At 37.1% G+C, this 19,747-nt stretch overlaps 1 protein-coding gene across 1 annotated transcript; it reads right to left on the reverse strand.

The window, feature by feature from the left end:
- Positions 1 to 271: 271 nt before the first annotated feature.
- On the reverse strand, positions 272 to 17,519 carry LOC119072673 (chitin deacetylase 1). Its single transcript, XM_037177948.1, has 5 exons — positions 17,042 to 17,519; positions 7,738 to 7,983; positions 1,332 to 1,787; positions 1,249 to 1,264; positions 272 to 1,182 (listed from the first exon to the last, which is right to left on the reverse strand). Exons 1-5 carry the CDS (start codon positions 17,142 to 17,144, stop codon positions 381 to 383), a joined length of 1,623 nt encoding a protein of 540 aa, XP_037033843.1. The 5' UTR covers positions 17,145 to 17,519; the 3' UTR covers positions 272 to 380.
- Between the last annotated feature and the right edge of the window lie 2,228 nt (positions 17,520 to 19,747).

The following is a 19,747-nucleotide window of genomic DNA, read 5'->3' on the forward strand; positions in this document are numbered from 1 at the left end:
TTTCATTGGCTATGGGTAGCTAGAGTTACAGTGTAATGCACTGAGTGTTACAAACATATAAAAATAGATTCGGAACCGCTGAACCCGTTGCTTCCAAGATCTGGGTTGAAAATCGTACGAACTCAAATTTCTTGGAAAAATTTGACGTAATGTCGAGGCAAATAAGGTATTCGAATTTGGCAATTGTTTCTCCGCAAGATTGTCTACATACTCCGTTCCTTGCATTGGCTCTTTCAGACCTAGAAGAATGCTTTACTCAAAACCCAAGCGCTTCTTCAAACTCAATTTTATTAAAAACATAACAACAGTCATATCAATCAGCACTTTAAACGGCCTCAGCAACTACAGCAGCGTCCCATTCTAACTATCTAATTGTACAGCTAATCTAAACCGAATTCATTTCGTATCCATGGATACTGAGCCGGACATTCGTTGCAGGTGTACAAGTAGCGATCTTGTTGCAACACTCTACTGTGCAGTTTACATGTGTTTGGTAGATTACACGCCAATTCGTTCGCTTCCAACGACTTTCCTTTGCAATTCCACGGCTCGAATTGATTCATTTGATTGCTTGTCGTCGGATTCCGGATCCACTGGATCGCCTGGTATTTGGTCACAAAGTAAACATCGGGCAGTTTGCCCATATCGTCCATGAATCGCGTGAAAGCGTCCATGTACTCCTGCTTTTTAAACCACGTCGAGTGGAAGAACAAGCCGAATGGAGCTCGATTCGTCAGGTAATGCCGTTTGAAATTGTGAGTTAACATTCTGTACACATCTTCGCCGTTCAAATGTGGCGGACAACTGTCCACCATTCCACAATTATATTCGCCCGCTTCGAGCTGGTTCATCACCATTTCCCATATGCCCGGATAGCTTCGAGACGGACAGTTTTGATTATTTCCAGTGCATGTGTGCGGCATCTTGTAGTCTAGCGTATACGGCCACAACGGAGGATTGGAGAACGGAGCCACCATCGAGGAATCATACACAAATCCGAATTCTTTCATCATCAGGAATTGACGATTCCAACCGACCCGTAAAAATGGAACCCGCATACCACGCAGGTCTTCCATACGAACGTTTCCGAATTTGTTAATTATATTTGCCTGGCCAACCATTTCGTCGAACCAGTCTTCGATAGTAGCGTTTTTAGACCACCACTCTTCCGGTCCTCGATGGCTGCGAATAAAGTCAATTTTATTAGAATGCTAAGCAAACAAGAGGCCATAAGTGCAAGGTGCTTACGTTATTGAATGGATCGCTGTAAATGAAAAAGCATTAATGAGCAGAGTTAAATTGGGCGATTCTTACGTTCTCAACACACTTACCGATTTCATGGCCGTCGTTCCACATCTTCTGCACTTGAGCATAGTTGGTATACTGATGTGATACATAAAATGTGGCTTTGATGGGACATCCGTTCGGATTCTTTCTGTTCGGCGTAAAGACCTTCGTCGTGTACAGATCCCAATTCTCGAAATTGATTGCATCATCAAATGTCAGCAGAATCATCTGTGGAACTTGGCTCGGTTCAAGGCGTCCCGGTATCAACGTTCCGTCTTTCGAGCAGAAACATTCAGGCAGAGTACACAGTGACATATCGCAGCCCTCAGCAGCATTCGGATCGTTATCAACGTCACACCAACCTTCATCCGAACCATCCGGACAGTCTACAGAACCATCACAGAAGTATTCGTTTGGCAGGCACGTACCGTCACCACATCCAAGTTGACTACTTTCGGCACATTGGGCTGATTCTAGCAGTGGTTTTGGAACTCGTTCCTCTGGAATTACAGTCGGTAAAGTTGTTAATTTCGATTGTTTTAAAGATAATTTGATTTTGGAACTTTTCTATAAATTCTTACTTCATGCAGACCGAAAAGGAGTTACTATTTTTGGGAAATATTTTCCTATATTTTTCACAAATTTTCGCTGATTTTCCAAAATAAATAATTGTGACAGTACAGTGGACGTCAGTGAAATTTAGACACGAATTTGCTTCAGTTGTTTTTCAGATGGTCCACTCATACAAGCAAAACAGCTGATACTTGCTGACACTCTTGACTCAATTTGACTGACGTCCACTGTATGGAAAAATATAAAGAAAATTTGGGAAAATAGTCCCTATCATGTTTGGGTAGTGTCCATAAACGATGCCCACTTTTTCAGCGGTGCAAGTAGTGTTAAATCTTTGATAACTCGAGAACACTTTTTGAAGTGAATTTTTTTTTCTTTCTCTCAATTCTCAATTCTGTAGCTACCAACTACCAAATACATGAGTTATAAATAGGCAAGCTGGAAGAATAGTTTCATCAGTGGATATCAGTAAACATCTCCACCAACTTTTTATCAGTTTCGTAGTCAACTACGAATATTTAGTATTCAACTACCAATTCGGTAGTCATCTACCAATTTGGTAGTCAACTAACAATTTGGTAGCCAACTACCAATTTAGTAGTCAACTACCAATTTGGTAGTCAACTACCAATTTGGTAGTCAACTACCAATTTGGTAGTCAACTACCAATTTGGTAGTCAACTACCAATTTGGTAGTCAACTACCAATTTGGTAGTCAACTACCAAATTATCGAATTATAAATAGGCAAGCAGCCTCAATAATTTCATCAGTCGGTGTGGAGTTTTGAAACAGTTAACATCTCTACCAACTCTCTTTCAGCATGTTAGTCAATTACCATTTTGGTAGTCAACTACCAAAAATTCAAGCTTTAAATAGGCAAGCAGGCAGAATAATTTCGTCAGTTGGTGCGCAGCTTTTGAATAGTGAACATCTCTGCCGAAAATTACGTTTGGTAGTCAATTATAATATTGGTAGTTAGCTACCAACTACCAAATTTTCGAATTGCAATGCCAACTATGAGAGATCGGTTATCAGATAACAAATAATTATTATTTGCCTGGTGTTGATTTGCTCATAGTAGCATTGCAATTTTGAATCTGTTGCTATCGCCATTTTTGATTTGTGACAGATGAAGTGTCCACAATAGGGTTTTTTCTAAAAGAGAAAAGACCTAAAAACATTTGTTCTCGTTTGTTCTACGACTTTTAGATTTGGGCCGTAACGAGGGTAGACCTAGTGTGTATCTTGGCCATCTCACATCGTAGAACATCCAAATTGGTGCCAAATTGAAGGTATGGGTGCCAAATGGCGAATGAAATTTTAAAATTAAATTTTTATTGAAAGGCCTGTCGCACCAGACAAGTTGAAATTTCGAAAATTTGATTTGTGTGGCACGACAGGTCTTTTATCAAAAATTTAATTTTGAAATTTCATTCGCCATTTGGCACCAATACCTTCAATTTGGCACCAATTTGGATTTTCTACTACCCTCGTTATCTAAAAATCTAAAAGTCGTAGAACAAATGTTTTTAGACCCGTACGAAGTACTGGGGTCTTATAGGTTTACGCATACGTTTGTAACACGTCGAATTGGACTCCCTGAGTAAGGGGAAACCTAAGGTGGTTGTCTAGAGATGCCAAATCCGCGAAAAAAAAATGTCTGTCTGTCTGTCCGTCTGTCTGTCTGCACGATAACTTGAGTAAAACGCATCCGATTTTGAAAATTCTTTTTTTTCCCGTTTGGTAATGTCAAAAGACAGGCTAAGTTCGAAGATGAGTGATTTTGGATCGACCCCTCCCGAGCTGTGGCCCAATAAGTGCTTTACGGTTTTTCGAAGATATCTTCGGACATTTAAACGGTTAACTTGTAAGTGATACGTCAAATAAAAGGTATTTACAATTCCGATCGACAAAAAAAAAGTTTATGGAAATCGGATGACCGACTCGTGAGTTAGACCCCTTGGTGTGGAACAGGCACAGGGCGGCAAGCAGTTTTTGCTTGTAGGTCGGCCACATTTGAACATATTTCGTCTGTTTTAGCTTTATTAGATAGGTATTGACCGTACCAATCAGGGAAAAAAAAGTTTATGAAATTATGTTCTCCGGAGCGTGAGCTAGGTCTCTTGGAGTGAGCTCTTATCTGGCTACTCGGCCGTACAGTGAACGTGGAGTATTTTGTCAATATCTCGAGTAAATTTTGACCGAATTTCATGAATTTTTTTTTGTTTGAAAGGTATTAATGAATGTAAAGCGTCGGTACTATTTTCGGTTTCCTAACAAAATGGCTGCCGGCGGCCATATTGGATTTTAGTAAAACGATATAAAGTGGGAAAAATGATGCTTAGAGAGTTTCTGTTAATATGGAAATAATGTGTTAAGTGTGAGGGGTTTCAGGGATTCCATATATGGCTATATACAGCTATATTGAGCTATATACAGGCATATAGAGCTATATAATAGCATATATTCCTCTGTGAAATGTTTATTTATAGTGAAATATAGGTAAATATAGCGGTATATAGCTGTTTAAATAGGAATTTATGAAATTTGACTTCGTACGGGGCTGTCTATATTGCCTCCGGCAATTTATTTGTATATGATAACAAGGCAAAGAGTGGATAATGTAAGTGATTTTAAAGGGAGAATAGTTTTTCAGCAGAGAAGAAAATGAAGTAAGAGAAATGAAGAGTTTCACATTAAAGGCTTTTGATACGAATAGGTGTTTCGTACGGGTCGGCGTTAGCTATGTTTTGTATTGTATAATGTAGCAAAATGGCAAAATGACTCAAAGTGTCAAATTTAGTAATCCTGAAGTCGAAGGTACTCTCCCACTTTTAAGTATTTAAAAAAAAAATGAAGCAGCGCCGTCGCGACGGTCCGTTAATGTTTTTTTTCTTTTCTAGTGCTTAGTTGCAGGTATTTAACCATTTTCATCCACACAATGAACAAACAGTAAAATTGAAACAATCTACCATTCATATCTGTTCTGATTTCTATTGAACACCTAATGCGCTTTGACTTGAGTCAGAGAATACAATATAACTCGAATACGACGACGACGCCGGAGAAGAAACTTTGTATAATTATGTGTTGTATATTGTAAGACATAAATTGTGTTCAAAATTGAATTAAAAATGGAATTTTCTCTCTTCTTCTCGCATAAGACGGCATTTTCCATTTCGGAACATTATAATGCCTCGAAGAGATGATAATATTCAATTTAAATGATTAAAAGTTTCAATTAAAATTGAATAATAAAATCGCTTCCACAGAAACTATATGGCAAGAGATAATAATCACATGTAAAGTAGGTAAAAAAAAACGCACGCCAAAGAAAAGGTAATTACGTTCCCGCAGAATAGATTTCGATGCATCTTTTTGTGTGTGTGCACCAACAAGAAAGCGGTGGTGGATCGAATAAATGTTCTCAATAGCATTTAATTATGCGTAAAATGTTAAGTCTTCACCTCATAACAGAGATACAGATATTGCATAATGCAAAAATGGAAATTCGTTGGCAACAGCATACCTATTTGCCAAACAGATCATTACATCAACTCTTTTCTAGGTAAGTGATCCAATGGATACGCTGAACAAAAACCACGCTGCAATGAATAAAACGAAACAATAACAAACGCTGGTTCGATAATCCAAACAAAAATCTATTAAATACATAATGCTAAAGCGTATGATGAAGTGGAACCGAGTCAGTCTGTGCCGAACGCAATGTAATAAGCGCCGCTATATCAAAAATGAGGTTATTACTTTTTGCCAGGTGAATTTACAGTGTTTTTCCTATTCCGATTTTCGGTTTTAATGCGATACACTAAACAATACCATGAGGAAGTTATTGCTTTTACATTTGCATCGCTTGTTGACAAATGTGATGTGATATTCCATGGCATGGATTTATGGGTAAAATTTCGTAATTTACTGTGGGTTGCTGGAGTGCACTACACTTTACAGCCGTTTCATTGCGAATTTATGTTATTGTCAGTTGTGCACACTCGTGTAATGTCTAGATCATAATTATGCGGTATGAGATTTAGACGATGTGGTAAAATGTGTTTGAGCTCCGAGTACTGTTCTTTTACATGGCGATCATGAAGTACAACAAAAGAAGTGAAAGACCACTTGATGGAACGCCGAATTAAAGTGAGCTGTTGTAACCAAAAATAGATCTTTCTGAGGGAAACTTCGTTAGAGAAAAAGCAGCAGAATAAATACGAACGTTGAAAGGGCAACACTCCCGAAATACGTGTTGATTCTCTCCCAACCGCAAAGTCCACAATTGAAAGGCTAACTGGTCAATTTTGAAGACTAAACCGAAGACTTTAACAAACGAAGTAATAGATTCAATCGTCAAAATAGTGAAAAATGGAATCTCGCGCCGCGCGAAATTCCTACTCTAGAGTGGTAATTTCGCGCCCATACATTTTTTGAAATTTTGGTGTTGTTGGAATTCGGTGCGAATTTGATTTATGATGGTTTTAGGCAAAGTAAAAGTTGGAAATGGGTGCGAACTCGATTTCGAGTATTTTTGAAGGAACCGAAAGTTGGAAGTGGGTGCGAACTCGATTTAGAGCACTTTTAAAGGAACTGAAAGTTGGAAATGGGTCCGAACTCGATTTCGAGTATTTTTGAAGGAACCGAAAGTTGGAAGTGGGTGCGAACTCGATTTAGAGCATTTTTATAGGAGCTGAAAGTTGGAAATGGGTGCAAACTCAATTTCGTAAAAGGAAAATTCACTAAGTCTTTGTTAGCATTTCGTAAAAGCAGGTTCTTTGTACATGCTCTAAATCGAGTTCGCACCCATTTCCAACTTTCAGTTCCTTTGTACATGCTCCAAATCGAGTTCGCACCCATTTCCAACTTTCAGTTTATTTGTACATGCTCCAAATCGAGTTCGCACCCATTTCCAACTTTTACTTTGCCTAAAACCATCACAAATCAAATTCGCACCGAATTCCAACACCTCGCATCCGTTTTCAAAAATTCAAAAAATGTATGGGCGCGAAATTACCACTCTAGAGTAGGAATCTCGCACGGCGCGAGATTCCCCAACACCCTTATTCGCTGGTAACCTGCATGGACGCTACTGTAGTCACTGATTTCAGTAATGACTTGTGCAGTCGCTTAAACGAACAGGTGATAAACATTCATTGCCACAATTTGTGTATCATCCGAACGCAGATAAATCAATTACAGTTGCAAAGTTATGGGTTTTTTTTCGGTTGAGGTGCAAAAGTTACACTTCATTTCCATGTCAGCGTTGACGTATCGTTTTTAAATCGCCTACAGGCATTTAATGCAAACATAAAATATGCAACATGCAACACTTGAAAGCTAATAGTGCGCAATTAAAAATAAACGGTTTTTGCATAAAATTGGTTCCGCAGGACAGAGTGTGTAAACGCAAACACCCCAAAGGGGGTGGGGGGAAAAATCGATAAAAGTGATAAACTGGCAATGTTAAACATGTTGAAACTGAGTTTGAAACGGCATTAACCCCTATGCCACTCATGCCAGTCCAACCAAACAAAGAATTTCCTTTTTGACAACACAATTATTATGCATTACACACACTGCAACACTGGAAAAACTCGTAACAATCTCATCCGAAGAATACCATGGTACATGTACGTACAAGTCCTATAGGATTCAGTGCAGATAATTTATTTCGAAACATTGAAGGTAGAAAGAACGAACGTTGTTCATTTGTCATTTTGTATGATTTACAAATGGTAAATAACAATAACAGAGATAGAATTCAGAGCATCACAAACCAACAGCGAAAAGTGCAGTTTATTACCGTATCGGTAAATCCCACATGAAAAAGATCCATTTATTATTACATTACAATTTACAAAACTCACCAGCCGTGACATCACAATTATCAACATTCTGCTTGAAATCACATATTTGTCGAGACACATCGAACAGTAATCCAACGGAACACTTAAACTCGAATACTTCGCCATCCAAGCACAGATAGTACTTTGAGCATTCGGAATTTGTCCAGATTTTGTTGGTCGGTCGGTCTGGATTGCGATAGAATTTTGCACCTTCCAAACATTTGACACTATCCTTTAAGCTTCGTTTTACCAAATTTTCACAGTCGACTGAAAATAAATTTGAAAAAAAAAAAACGAAAATGAATTAGTGAACCAATTTAAAATGGTGTTGGCTGGGTATATTGTCGAAATAATTCGCTTGCATATAATAATGTAGATTACGAGCAGAGATTCTGCTGGACATTATTTATTCATTAATTAAAATGGATTGAACATTGGCAGATTTTTAATATTAAAAGCGAGCTGGCTGATTAATTAATTAGTTTTTTCACATCCAATCACAAAATGATAGTGTTCATAGTATCCAAAATAGTTTCTTGATTAACGTGTTTGTCGTCACATATTTTCATTTAATAGAACTCCCACGCTTTTCCATTTATTTTAGGAGTTTTTTATTAGGTTGTTAGACTTAAATTTTAGGAGATTTTTAGGAGTTAAAAACCTTTTATGTTTCCTTATACAAATACCTCGATGTGATAAATCAGAGAGATTCTTTTGAAAATCCACCTATCAAAATCGGACCCATTTCGTCTGGGATGGATATATACGTGGTTTGAAAGGTCTTTGCCAGTAGACCTCAAAACAGGCCTCACACAGTCTCGAGCTACGCCTGGTTGCTGGTGGAAGATCTCCGAAGTTGGAAAAATAGTGTTTAGACCCGTACGAAGTACTGGGGTCTTATAGGTTTACGCATACGTTTGTAACACGTCGAATTGGACTCCCTGAGTAAGGGGAAACCTATTGTGGTTGTCTAGAGATGCCAAATCCGCGAAAAAAAAAATGTCCGTCTGTCTGTCTGCACGATAACTTGAGTAAAACTCATCCGATTTTGAAAATTCTTTTTTTTCCCGTTTGGTAATGTCAAAAGACAGGCTAAGTTCGAAGATGAGTGATTTTGGATCGACCCCTCCCGAGCTGTGGCCCAATAAGTGCTTTACGGTTTTTCGAAGATATCTCCGGACATTTAAACGTTAAACTTGTAAGTGATACGTCAAATAAAAGGTATTTACAATACCGATCGACAAAAAAAAAGTTTATGGAAATCGGATGACCGACTCGTGAGTTAGACCCCTTGGTGTGGAACAGGCACAGGGCGGCAAGCAGTTTTTGCTTGTAGGTCGGCCACATTTGAACATATTTCGTCTGTTTTAGCTTTATTAGATAGGTATTGACCGTACCAATCAGGGAAAAAATTTTATGAAATTATGTTCTCCGGAGCGTGAGCTAGGTCTCTTGGAGTGAGCTCTTATCTGGCTACTCGGCCGTACAGTGAACGTGGAGTATTTTGTCAATATCTCGAGTAAATTTTGACCGAATTTCATAAATTTTTTTTTGTTCGAAAGGTATTAACGAATGTAAAGCGTCGGTACTATTTCCGGTCTCCTAACAAAATGGCTGCCGGCGGCCATATTGGATTTTAGTAAAAGTGATATATCTTGGGAAAAATGGTACTTAGAGAGTTTCTGTTAACATGGAAATAATTTGTTATGTGTGTGGGGTTTCAGGGATTCCATATACGGACATCTATATATACCTATATACAGCTATATTGAGCTATATACAGGCATATAGAGCTATATAATAGCATATTCATCTGTGAAATGTTTATTTACAGTGAAATATAGGTAAATATAGCGGTATATAGCTGTTTAAATAGGAATTTATGAAATTTGTCTTCGTACGGGGCTGTCTATATTGCCTCCGGCAATTTAATTGTATATGATAACAAGGCAAAGAGTGGATAATGTAAGTGATTTTAAAGGGAGAATAGTTTTTCAGGAGAGAAGAATATGAAGTAAGAGAAATGAAGAGTTTCACATTAAAGGCTTTTGATACGAATAGGTGTTTCGTACGGGTCGGCGTTAGCTATGTTTTTTATCCGAAACTTTAGGCCGTTATAAATGATCATTCCAAGTGAGAGTGGGCTCGTTGGAAAGCTGAGCTTAAGTACTTTCGGGTCATGCATAGTTTGATTAGATTCATTGATATATGTTTGCAAAAATTTGCAAGAATTTTTTTTCAAAATCTGTGTGAATTTTAGACAGGTCTGGGCTGGTACTGATGACGCTTAATGTGAACCAAAGATGCTAGTCGTAACATACATTGTCTAAGCTTTTTATTGATACCTCATATGCAGTGCTGGTGATTGCTGGCGAGATTTACGAGTAGCGGTTGTACTAGCATAAAATTCTGTTATGTCAGCAATCACCAGCACTACAAATGAGGTATCAACGGAAAGCTTAGACAATGTATGTTACAACTAGCATGTTAGGCTCACATTAAGCGTCATCAGTACCAGCCCAGACCTGTCTAAAGTTCTCACAGATTTTGAAAAAAAAATTCTTGCAGATTTCTGCAAACATATTTCAATGAATCTAATCAAACTAGGCATGACCCGAAAGTACTTAAGCTCAGCTTTCCAACGAGCCCACTCTCACTTGGAATGATCATTTATAACGGCCAAAAAATTCGGATAAAAAACACTATTTTTCCAACTTCGGAGATCTTCCACCAGCAACCAGGTGTGGCTCGAGACTGTGTGAGGCCTGTTTTGAGGTCTACTGACAAAGACCTTTCAAACCATGTATAAATCCATCCCAGACGAAATGGGTCCGATTTTGATAGGTGGATTTTCAAAAGAATCCCTCTAGGTGATACATTATAAGTCGCAAAGTTTGTTAAAATTTGTATTTTGTGTCAGTCTGGTGCGAATAGCATCAACAATAATAGTTCTTCTATTAGCACGAGAGGGCGAATAGCATCTGCAATAACACTTCATTGATCAGACGGGCGGCGAATAGCATCTGCAATAATACTTCGTTCATCAGAAGGCATTCGACCAATGTTCTGAGAGAAAGTTTAAATACGTCTTTCGACGTTTTGCATTAATATGCAGTTCAAAAATACCATTTCTCATCGGGCCATGGCAACAGTGGTACGCGATACAATGCTCTAGGAACACTACACCGATTTGTACACGAATAAGTCTAGCGAATCATAGTCGAAATGAAATTTTAACACATCACATATGTGCAAACTTTGCTTTACTTCGTTGATAATAACAGGTGGCGCAGTTTGAAATGATTGATTGGCAAATAGATTGGGCTTAAATTTAAATCTTTTAGAGATTAACAGTTTGCGATCGAATCTTTTTTAGAATTAAAATTCAATTCCCTCATTACATTTCGAACTGGTAGATTTAGATTTTGAAGATATGCCGACATCTACTACGGAGGCATTTTTATATATCTGAAATGATAAATGTTATGTAGAAGATGTGCGTGCATGTACTTAAAAATTAGAGTCCGGGTGGAAACCCGAGAGTCTTCACACATCCATTTCGTTCTTTATCCCGTGGGAGTTTATTTTAACCCTTGTTACAGAGAAAAGAACCTCGAGGGATTAAGATACGCTATTTAATCCCCAAAACCTGCTATTTTAATTTCAAGATACGCGTTGTAGTGGTAAAACCATAGACACCATACTTACTGGCCCACGTTAATCCCTTCCTTTTAAATTTTTTAAAGATCATGACACTGTTAAGTAGGATACAGTAATTTTCAACTTCTTTACGTCGAAAGTGTCACTTATCCCCAGATATTTTTAAATCCGTAGAGTAAATTTTTGGTAAGTCAAATATTCACAAGCAGTCGATATCGGAAGGAGGGAGTAGCATAAATCATTAATTAATAATTATTCTTGTCGTTACTTTTGGTACTGTTGGTGTTGAGAATTTTACTGCTTGTTTTCTCTTTGATTGCCGGTTGTCCGGTGTTGTTTGTAGCAAAATTTGTTTACCTGTACTTGCAGTGGCAGTAACCGCTGTCTTAGACTACCGTTGAGACATACACACATTGCTTAGGGCTGTTGCCCGTTTAACGTTCCAGTTTATTCTGATCTAATTGTTCGTACAGCAGCTCTATTTAAACAACTTTCTGAGCCTACTCGATCGACTTTAATTTAATTGACCTCTTTGATGTTTCATTTCTGTGCAGTGGAAACACTCGTCAGTGACAGTTGTATTGTTTCGAACAGTTGGTATATTGTCACTGAGTCACCAAACGATTTGACAAGTAGGAATTGCATATTTGGAAGTTCAGGTTAACTAAAAGTTTACATTTTGAAGCGGCCGCAAGTTCCTCGTTCATTTCTCATTTTTAATGGCTTCTCTGTAAATAATGATGTTCAAAGGTACTAATGATGGTACGTAAATCAAAGCGCAAGCAGTCGAAATGCTGGATGTATTTAACGATTTGAGAGTGTTTTTAATTAATTTATGCAAAAGTTCATGGAAAAAATAATAATCTTAGACGACCGCTGAAGTAATACATAGAAAAAAACAAGTGAAACAAGTTTCTCTTTCGCTTAATCGAAAACATAATAATCTCGTGAAAAATGATTTTGATGAACAGCCATGGGAATAATTGAAAATTAGGAATTCGTTTGGGTTTCTCATGAAAATTCACATCATTCATTTTCATATATATACCGTGGTACCTGTGCTAAAAACCAATTTTCAACCGCACTATGCATTCACTGCACAAACAATGTTTCAGTGTAGAAAATGCGGTCTCGTTTTATTATACTTTTGTTTATCACTCGTTATTGAACTTGATTTTATTCAATTAAGTGCTCAAAACGTTAGCGTAAACATCTTTGATAGTAGGACGATGTGTAACCGGATGACTAGTTAGTTCAATGAGATTTCTAATGAATTTTACCATCTTTCGAAAGGTGGCTTTGAATTGGGGATTGCATACTCTGCATATAATCATGCCAAGTGTACTATGAAGCACAATGAATGGTTTTTTCTTATTCTCAAAGTACGTAAAGATTAAGATTTTCGAATGTTGTCGATTAATGTGAGTTGCCGTAACTTGTTAGTTGTATTTAATGCAATAGTTATGCATGTGTTGTATTGGATGACTAGGTGGCAAGACATATTTCAGGAAATTTTATTTACTCAAAAATTCAGAAAATTACAAAAAAATACTTTCAAATTGATAAGATCTGAGATCTTATGTAAGTGAGACGGGAAACTTTTACCTAATACTTGTTCTGCTATTTGAATAGATAAATGCAGAAAAGGAACATGTCACATTAGGGAATATAAAAAAAACGAGCCATCAGAACAGTCGGAGCGTTTGCTGCGACTGAGCCCCGTACAAACCCGTATATCTATTGCGTACGTGACCCTAGTGCGTCTGTCACCCTACTTTGACCGTAAGCCTATTGCGCCGGTTAATGTAGTTAAAGTAAAATTATTATGGAATGTGTACATCTTACAAATTGCGCATAGCGCAATTACGAAGCCCCGTACGACGTTCCTTTCAAATGAAACAAAAATTTCAAATCGCCCTAAAATTTTATTTTTTGAAGGGCCTAGTATCGGCCTCAATCCGAGGACCCAAATTTAATTTTTTTTTCAACTACATTCTATTCGGCCTTTGATTACCTCCCAAATGAAACAAAAATTACGAAAAACGGATGAAATTTGCTCGAGTTATATGTGAAATACACATAGGGCCCTAGTAGCGGCCTTAGGCCAAGGACCCAAATTTAATTTTTTTTTCAACAACATTCTATTCGGCCTTTGATTACCTTCCAAATGAAACAAAAATTACGAAAAACGAATGAAATTTACTCGAGTTATATGTGAAATACACATAGGGCCCTAGTAGCGGCCTTAGGCCAAGGACCCAAATTTAATTTTTTTTCAACAACATTCTATTCGGCCTTTGATAACCTTCCAAATGAAACAAAAATTACGAAAAACGAATGAAATTTACTCGAGTTATATGTGAAATACACATAGGGCCCTAGTAGCGGCCTTAGGCCAAGGACCCAAATTTAATTTTTTTTCAACAACATTCTATTCGGCCTTTGATTACCTTCCAAATGAAACAAAAATTACGAAAAACGAATGAAATTTACTCGAGTTATATGTGAAATACACATAGGGCCCTAGTAGCGGCCTTAGGCCAAGGACCCAAATTTAATTTTTTTTCAACAACATTCTATTCGGCCTTTGATTACCTTCCAAATGACACAAAAATTACGAAAAACGAATGAAATTTGCTCGAGTTATATGTAAAATACACATAGGGCCCTAGTAGCGGCCTTAGTCCAAGGACCCAAATTTAATTTTTTTTTCAACAACATTCTATTCGGTGTTCGATTATCTTTCAAATGAAACAAAAATTACGAAAAACGGATGAAATTTACTCGAGTTCTATGTAAAATACACATAGGGCCCTAGTAGCTTTTCACTTCTAAGGCCCTTACTCACGGTCCACTCACCCGATTTTAAAAAACTTTTTTTCCTGGATTGGTATTGACAATACCTATCATTTGCCGTGTCATTTATATTTCCATCGTTTATTTTGCCATAAATATCACCAAAAGACCTCAAATCACTTAGGTGGCCCTAACTCACGAAGGGCCGACCCGAATATGCCCATCTTCGAAATTAGCCTCACTATTTCGACTATCTTTCAGGGAAAAAACAAATTTTTGAAATCGGATTTGATTTACTCAAGATATCGACGTGACAGACGGACAGACGGACAGACAAAATTTTTATTGCAGATTCGTCATCTATGAACATAGGCAAACACTTTGCCCTTACCGTCTGCTTCGATACCCATCAATTACACACGGCATCGTAATCCTATAAGCCCCTTTGTACTTCGTACGGGGCTAATGAATAAGCTCTGGTGTCGGGGAATCTCGCACACTCGAATCATAGTATACGTCCTTTTACGACATGTAAAGACAAACAAAACTTCCGTTAACATCGTCAACCTATTTTATACAGAGCTAAATCAATAAAGTTCCTTTTTCTTATAATTCGCTAATATGACACGTTCCGTTCCTGCATTTAACTATTTAGATTGTGGCTGGTTTTAGCGCAATGAAAAATGTTTTTTTACTTAAAATGTATCAGATGGATATGAATACAAACGTACAGACGTTTACGCTCCCATTCATTTGCCTTCTTCCGAAAAGTTCGACACGGGTCAAACGTCAAAAGGCTTCCAATCTTTGATACATGCATGTACAATACAGGAGTCTTAACTCACACCAAGAATGCTTGAATCCTGTCGTAACGAAAGAAATCCTGTGTATGTTGTACAAAACTTTATTTTACCTGGAAAACATACTAATTCCAGGGGTGGCGGTATCTAATATGCAGAACAAACACCAAAACAAACAAACAGAGCATAATTACTCTTCCCTTTCTCATGGATCGCGTGAAGCGAAAGTGGAGATAAAATGCTGTTTCGACCTCCGGATACAGTGGCTGTCAGAGGTTAGCGTGGTCTAACCATCTTCAGTCTTTGAAATCTATTTTTCAATTCATTTTGTTCTTCCACTGTTCTTCTACCCACAATTCAAATTCTGAAGCGCACTTACAGTGTGACCGTTATGTTTGTATGTAATGCTCTTGAAATAACATTTTATTATTGCAAATTATTAATCCCTACTCTATAACGTACATTAATTTTTGGAGCCCATTATGCCATCAACATATTATTCTACGACTTTCGATAAAATACGAGGGTTTAACAACAATTGTTGCATTGATCATTGGGGTAAATATGAGCCAAATCCGAATAACAAACAACGATAAATATGGATAAAAATGATGTCCTTCAGCATAAATAATAAATACAATAACCGAAATTAGCTTAGAAACTCTGCTTCCCTTTGGTTAGTTTCCACACACTACCAACCCACATAATCCACTGCTGCAAACGTATATAGATTTTCAGTTTATTCGCTTCCGCAACAAAGGATACAATTATTACCCCGTTTCGTGAAGTTTGCTGTTAGTTAGTTAGCACACAAAATTTGGCATACGATCGCATCGCCAGTGGTCAAAATTTTGATCTATAACTATTGTGTGGTTATATTGACTTATATTGTTCAATTTTTTCCGTATTTAGTCAGATGTACACTCTACCCGTTGAGGTGGAAGCAACGCCATCTGTTAGCATCTCTCTGACATATCATGCACACTTTTTTACAATACACGCATACATTAGGGAACGGCACATTTTTTTGAGCGAAAAATCCAAACGAAAACACAAACGGAAAGGGTTGAAATGATTGATCCCAGCCTGGGATTCCCAGGAGTCCGGTAAAACCTATTCTTTTTTCAATTGGACTAACTTAAGCCGAGCGATAAGCGTTTGAAAAAGTGAAGTGACAAATTTTTTGTATAACTTTTGGTAACTTGAAAGTCTTATCGCTCGGCATACATTTGACAAAATGAAAAAAATAATTATTAGGGAACGTCAGATTGTTTGAACATAAACTGAACGTCCCACACAAACAATTCTTTTCTGGGACAATGTGGCTTTGCCAAAGAAAAATCGTTTGTGTTTCCGTTTGTGTTTGACATTTCGTTTATGTTTGAACAATCTGACGTTCACTATTTTACGAGACTACTGAGCAGTTTAATTCAACGTTTTTTCAGTGGATCGGTCAAATTGCCGTCTCCGTTTATGTTTGCGTTTAGTTTGGATTTTTCGTTCAACAAAACCGACGTTCCCTATTGACTCGTGTTACAGGCGACGGCAAGACGTGTAATTGTGGGTTGCAGAACAGTTAAAACGTGAAAAAGTTTCTAAGTAATTTTTGTTGAGTGTAGGGATAAAAGACCAAATAAATGCATGTGGATGGGATGTGTGGGATAATCGTTTTTTTTATTGTTGTACTTCGATTGATCACTCGCTATTTCATAAAATCAGATCATGGATTCGTTGTCAAAATGAACCATTTCAAGGGGCATAATCTTTTGAATAAAATGTTTAATACAGTCCCGACGAAGGTCTAACACAATAAATTAAATTCTTCGAAAACTGTGCCCATAAACACATCAATTTCAATTTAAAATGGAAACAGAAATGAGGTTTCAAAATTTTCCACTAACAATAGGTACCGAAGAATCTACAATCCACATCCATGCAATTACAATCCCGATTTTTTATTGTTTCGACAAAAATTATTTTCTTCAAATAAAAAATGAAAATTATTGCGAAAATAATCTCGAAGAAATTTTTTGTTGTTTATTTTCTACTCGTTACAACTGAACACTTACCAGTTAAAGTGAAATTTGTCAAGATCACAACACTGCCGACAAAGACATAATAAACAAACAGTTTTAATCCACCAGTTATTTTGTACTCCGTCATTGTATTCATCAACAACCAGCTGCTAATATATCAAGTCTTGTGGATATCTTAACACAATTTCTCAAACAAAATATTTGTATATCGCGCACGGTATCACTGCATTAGTTCGGTTTAATTTTGTTTGTCTCTTCGCGTATATATGCCACCGTTTTGCTTTTATCTTAACCAGCTAGATTTTAATTTGAAATCAAAAACTTTTCACTCCAATCGATAAATTTATCTTAATCACTCGACAACATCATCGCAACTGAAATCTGTTTAGTGGAAACATTACCTGATATACCACATTATGTTGACAATTTTGCAAAAAGCAAAAACATTTTTTTTTCTATATTTCTAACTCTCTGTGTGGCTCGGATAAAAGAGACAAAACGAAACCGCATTCGTCACCGAATTAAATGTTTATAATATGATGTCTGAAAGAAAATACCGCAAAAACATAAACACACCAGTTTAAACTGTTAAGCCGTATTAAACTTTCTTTCTCGCTGTGCTTGTTGTTATATCTATATATACGAAACCGCGCCATCAACCAATATAATAAAATGCGCGATTTCTGTGTCAGTTCGATGTTATTGTATGGAGATATAATCATAATTTTCAAATTGTGATGCAAACCCATCCGAAGAGTGTGGGAAATTTAAGGTTTTTGTAAATTTTGATGAGCATTTTTTAATGGAATGAGAATTTTCGTCCCTGTTTTTGACCTGACAATAAAATGTATAGCTTAAAGAGAATGTCAAAAAGATTGTCATCCATCGAACTCAGTTAAGTTACCATTAATTTTCTTGTTTCTATCGTTTTTCGCTCTTTCAACTATCGAGATCACTTAAATTAGTTGGTTTGTTCCTAGTTACCTAGATTACATACAAATTTTGACGCATCACCTACTGAGACTAGTTAAGTAACTGGTCATTTTCTTCTCTTTTACGCTCTTTTAACATTGTATAGATCATTGTCAATGTTGTTTGAGATGTCAAATGAGCTGTCATTTTCACAAAGCTAACCACAATGTTACAAAAATTTATATAGATCTTTCATTGTTTGAGGTTAGCTTTGTGAAATTGACAACTCATTTGACACCATTTTGAGAGAAGAAACCGTTATTTGACACTGATCTATACCGACGCGGAAAAAGATTCTTCGAAGAATAATTTAATACAGAAAACTATGCACCTTACCGGGCGCTGCTCTTGACGAACGATGAAACAATAAAATTGAATCACTCAATGTGGACCGCTTGAGAAGCCATTGAATAAGTTTTCAGAAACTTTTTGCTTGCCTCAATATTGTCATATGAGCTATCAATCGTTTTCTCTTTCACCTAGTCTTTTAGTCACCTAGTTTCCCCTAAACAGTCTCGATGAAGCGGGTAACAGTGGCAGAGTCGTTTTGTCGTTGCGTCATTTTGCGACAAAGTGGTTCAACGAAAAAGTGACAGTTGAGAAAATTCTAAATCCACGCCATTAGTCGTATAAATTACGATCGTGTTTAAGTGAGAGAGATGGCGAAATGACAACCTATTGTTCCATCTCGGGGTCTGCTGTCAGATTCTTTTGTATTATCGATGACAGCAGACCCCGAGTTGATTTTCCATCTCGCTCTACTTAAACACCGTATACGTATCGGTCGTATACGATCTGTCAGTTTTTCTATTTTACGATTTAGTATGGAAATGAAAACTAAAATTGAGATATCTTTGCTGTTTAAAGTTGTTTTTCATATTTTTGGGTACCAAAATGTTTTTTCAGCAGTGTGGAAGGAGTGGATGTTCATGTAATTGGGTGTTCTGATTATGCCGATGTGATTGTCCGAAAAGTTAGGAACGTTGCAGTTGATCAAATTCTACTCTCATTCTGCAACAACATTAACCAAATATTATCAGGAAAGATTGACACCTTGCCCGCAATGCCCAATGCCATTCAAAAGCTTGTGTTTGAGCAACGAATTTAAAAACGAGGAATCGGCAAATACACCGATAAATTTAATTCGTGAACAACCGATACGACTTTAACAGAACCGGATCTAATTTTCATATAAAAATCGGATAAAAAACAATTAAACCAAAATTGAAGAAATTGCAGCTATGATTTGGTTAACTTGTAAATAAAAATTGATTCGAAGAACTTAATCCATTATTTGAAGAACTAAATGCAAAGAAAATATCGAATCTGTTCTACAGTACCTTTCTGGGCGGTAGCTACCGCAAAATTGAATGATGAGCACTGGCGTACGAGCCCTTTTATAGCAAATTGTATGATGCGAAAAGGTTCATATTACAACAGACAAAGTTATGCAAATCGATCCAATAGATAATCATAACCGTGATAATCGACGAACTTATTCTGAAAATGTGTTGCGTTGGCATTGACCACCACGCCTGGCCATTTATTCGGTGTCATCGGTGTCATTTGAGCTGATGTGGTCGAATTAGTTTCATGATTTTGTGTATCAACAATGTACTGACGATTGGGCAGTAATATAACTTCGAAGTCTGTAATTGAAGGAAGAATGTTCTAATGATAATAGTATCTGGCAATTCTCTCTCGTCTTGGTGAAAATGAAAGTCTCAAAAGTTGGAAATACGTAGTGACACGGTCTCAAGCTTCATG

This window comes from Bradysia coprophila, assembly GCF_014529535.1.
Source record: "Bradysia coprophila strain Holo2 chromosome IV unlocalized genomic scaffold, BU_Bcop_v1 contig_84, whole genome shotgun sequence".
NCBI classification, from domain to species: domain Eukaryota; kingdom Metazoa; phylum Arthropoda; class Insecta; order Diptera; family Sciaridae; genus Bradysia; species Bradysia coprophila.

Bases quoted from the DNA above. Each gene is read 5' to 3' on its own strand.
- LOC119072673 (XM_037177948.1), bottom strand. From the start codon at position 17,144: ATGAATACAATGACGGAGTACAAAATAACTGGTGGATTAAAACTGTTT. The intron at 7,984-17,041 runs GTAAGTGTTCAG...ATTTATTTTCAG, and splicing joins GACAAATTTCACTTTAACTG to TCGACTGTGAAAATTTGGTA. The intron at 1,788-7,737 runs GTGAGTTTTGTA...CTGTAATTCCAG, and splicing joins TAATTGTGATGTCACGGCTG to AGGAACGAGTTCCAAAACCA.